This window comes from Furipterus horrens, unplaced genomic scaffold, assembly GCF_987537825.1.
Source record: "Furipterus horrens unplaced genomic scaffold, mFurHor1.1.pri manual_scaffold_5, whole genome shotgun sequence".
In the NCBI taxonomy this organism is placed as follows: domain Eukaryota; kingdom Metazoa; phylum Chordata; class Mammalia; order Chiroptera; family Furipteridae; genus Furipterus; species Furipterus horrens.
The window spans coordinates 34074327-34076823 of NW_028327175.1; the positions used below are offsets into that span (position 1 = coordinate 34074327).

At 55.0% G+C, this 2497-nt stretch overlaps 1 protein-coding gene across 1 annotated transcript; it reads left to right on the forward strand.

Moving 5' to 3' along the window:
* The first annotated feature begins 718 nt into the window (after nucleotides 1-718).
* MRPL36 (mitochondrial ribosomal protein L36) lies at nucleotides 719-2123 on the forward strand. The gene is made up of 2 exons (XM_090278924.1): nucleotides 719-832; nucleotides 1686-2123. The coding sequence occupies exon 2, from the start codon at nucleotides 1699-1701 to the stop codon at nucleotides 2020-2022; it is 324 nt and encodes a 107-aa protein (XP_090135050.1). The 5' UTR covers nucleotides 719-832; nucleotides 1686-1698; the 3' UTR covers nucleotides 2023-2123.
* The last annotated feature ends 374 nt before the right edge of the window (nucleotides 2124-2497 follow it).

Here is a 2497-nt window from a genome sequence, read left to right on the forward strand (position 1 = left end):
GCTGAAAGCTGAATCGCGCACCCCCCACGCTGCAGGAGCTGAGTACACCCACAGTCGGAACTCCACTGCAGGTACCGGGAGGAGAGCCCGGAAGAGTGATGAGAAGCGTGCTGCCCTGAAACCTCTCGGAAAGGACGGGTGCCTAGGGACGAATGCTCAGAGGCGGAACCGAAGCTCACCTGGGCAGGTGCACCTCGTCTACAGGTCGCCTACTTGTACTCATGAAGTAGACGAGTGGGTTTGCGGACACGCCCCCTGAAAGGCAGGTTCATCTGTTTTCGTAGGTGTTCGCCATAAAAGTCTCAACTCTTCTCTGTTTGAAATGTTTCATAATAAAATGTTGGAAGGGAAAAGAAGATATTTAATTGCAACCAGTTAGGACCATTGTCTGTTTCCCTGGGACTTGCCAGTTTTCCTGGGATGTTCACATAGTTCAAGCATATGGTTTTTCTAGATTTTGTTTTGGCATTAGTATTGTCGGCTTTTAAAGTCTACGTGGTGGTAACTTTTTCATTCTAGATACATATTTTCGTTTCCACTTCTGCATTCCCGCCCCTCAACACCATCAGCAACAATAGGCCACAGGTTGCGGGGGGCATCCTGCTAGAGGCACTGGGGCCGGAGACGGGAAGGCGGGCAAGGAAAGAACTCGGCTCCCTCCTACCTAAGGCGCAGGATCTCGGTGTTTGCGCCCCGCACTGCTGGAGCCGCCACGTGACCTCGCCGCCGTTTTTCTTTCTGGAGGCGACTCCGGGCGGTGGCGTTCCCCGCCCCATTGCGCAGGCGCGGATTGAGGAACGCTTCTGGCAGGGCTTGGGTCCGTTCTTCCCAGGTCAGGGGCTCCCTGCGGGCCTACGCAGCTGGGGGCTAGGGAGGCAGCGGAATGTCGAGGTTCGGGTCTCCTCCGCAGCCGCCTGCCGGGTGGAGGGTGCGAAAGGGCTCGGCCCGAAGACCCCCCACGCCGGCCTCAGCTTCTCCCTGTTGGCGGCGGTCAGAGGACGCAGAAGCGGCATGGGGCCGGATCCTTTCCTTGGACGCCCGAATCTCGCGGGCGGTGGGCAGTTCCCTAGCGACACACGCCTGGGAAGCAGCCCCGCCGGAGATTCGTGCTGTCTGCCGGTGGGGCGCCGGCCCGGGAGCTGGGTGCTTCAGGCCCCGGAAACCAGGCCAGCTGTGCCCCTTACTAAACCTGAGCGGGGTCGGAGTTCACGTTGAAGTGGTTTCTTTGCCTGTATGAGGATGTGGACGCATCCTACACATTGGCGCCCGGCCTTGCTGAAACTGGTGAGGCGTGGACACGGGCCTTGTTTAGCCCCTAGCGGCTCGGCCCGGAGCCCCTTAATGGGGGTCGGGTGTCATTGCCTCCTGGTCTTGACAGGACAGGGTAAGCCACTAATCCCTCCACCTGGCTTAATTATTTCAAAGTGGGGGGGGGGGGCGGGGGCGTGGCCTACGTTTAGGTTCGCGTCAGCCTGGCCTGCGCTCCCACAAAGGGCAGTATTGCCAAGTGCTCCACCGGGTATCCCTGTCTCACGCAGAGCTGTCAGGGTTTGTGCTGCACCGGGAGTGGTAGCGCCCCTTACCCCTCTGCTCCTGTGCTTACCCCACAGTGAAGTAGGGAAAACAAAGTTGTAATAGCAGGAAGCACGGAAGACACTGTAACAACCTTTTTTTTTCTTGCATAGATTCAGCCACAACATGGCAACCGTCTTTATAAGGAAAATGGTGGTTTCTGCTGTGAACCCTCTCCTACATCTGAGTCGTTGCACGACCACATCCCGTGCGCTCTCCACGCTCCTTCTGGGTCCCCTGCGTGTTGCCGTCCCAGCAGGTGTGAAGCCCAGCGAAGTGGTGGCGTCACCTCTCTCCTGCCGCCTCCTGCCCTGGCTACAGCCTGCTCTGGGGTTCAAGACCAAGGGCGTCATCAAGAAGCGTTGCCGGGACTGTTACCGGGTGAAGAGGCGTGGGCGGTGGTTCATCTATTGCAAAACGAACCCAAAACACAAGCAGAGACAGATGTAGCTCCTTTGGCTGTGAAAATAACATGCAAGATTGTTCCGTTTGCTTAGGAAATGGTGTTAACTTATCAAAAAAAAATAAAAAGCAAACGTTCTATTTTCTAAGGTTGTTGACCTGCCAGTTTTGTTGACTACTTTCCAGGTATCTCATTCTTTATCCAGCTCTAGTCCAGCCAGAGCCCTAACTGGGGAAGCTGGCAGGAAGACAGAACACAAGATGGAGGGAAAACAGGTTTACCCCCCAAAATCAGAATGCAAGTTCTTTAGAAAACTAGATTTAGTCTCAAACTGTGGAGCCAGTGAAGTGGTTCTTGGCCCTGAGTCTGTATTTCGCCATACTTCTGCTTTCCCAGGGTTCGAACTCCTTTCAACATTCCTGTCTTCAGGATGAGGATGGAAGGCCTTGATAGCAGTCCTTAAGTCAAGGGCAATTTAGTCGTTTATATGTGAAGGTATTTTGGATATCAAATATGTTTGTC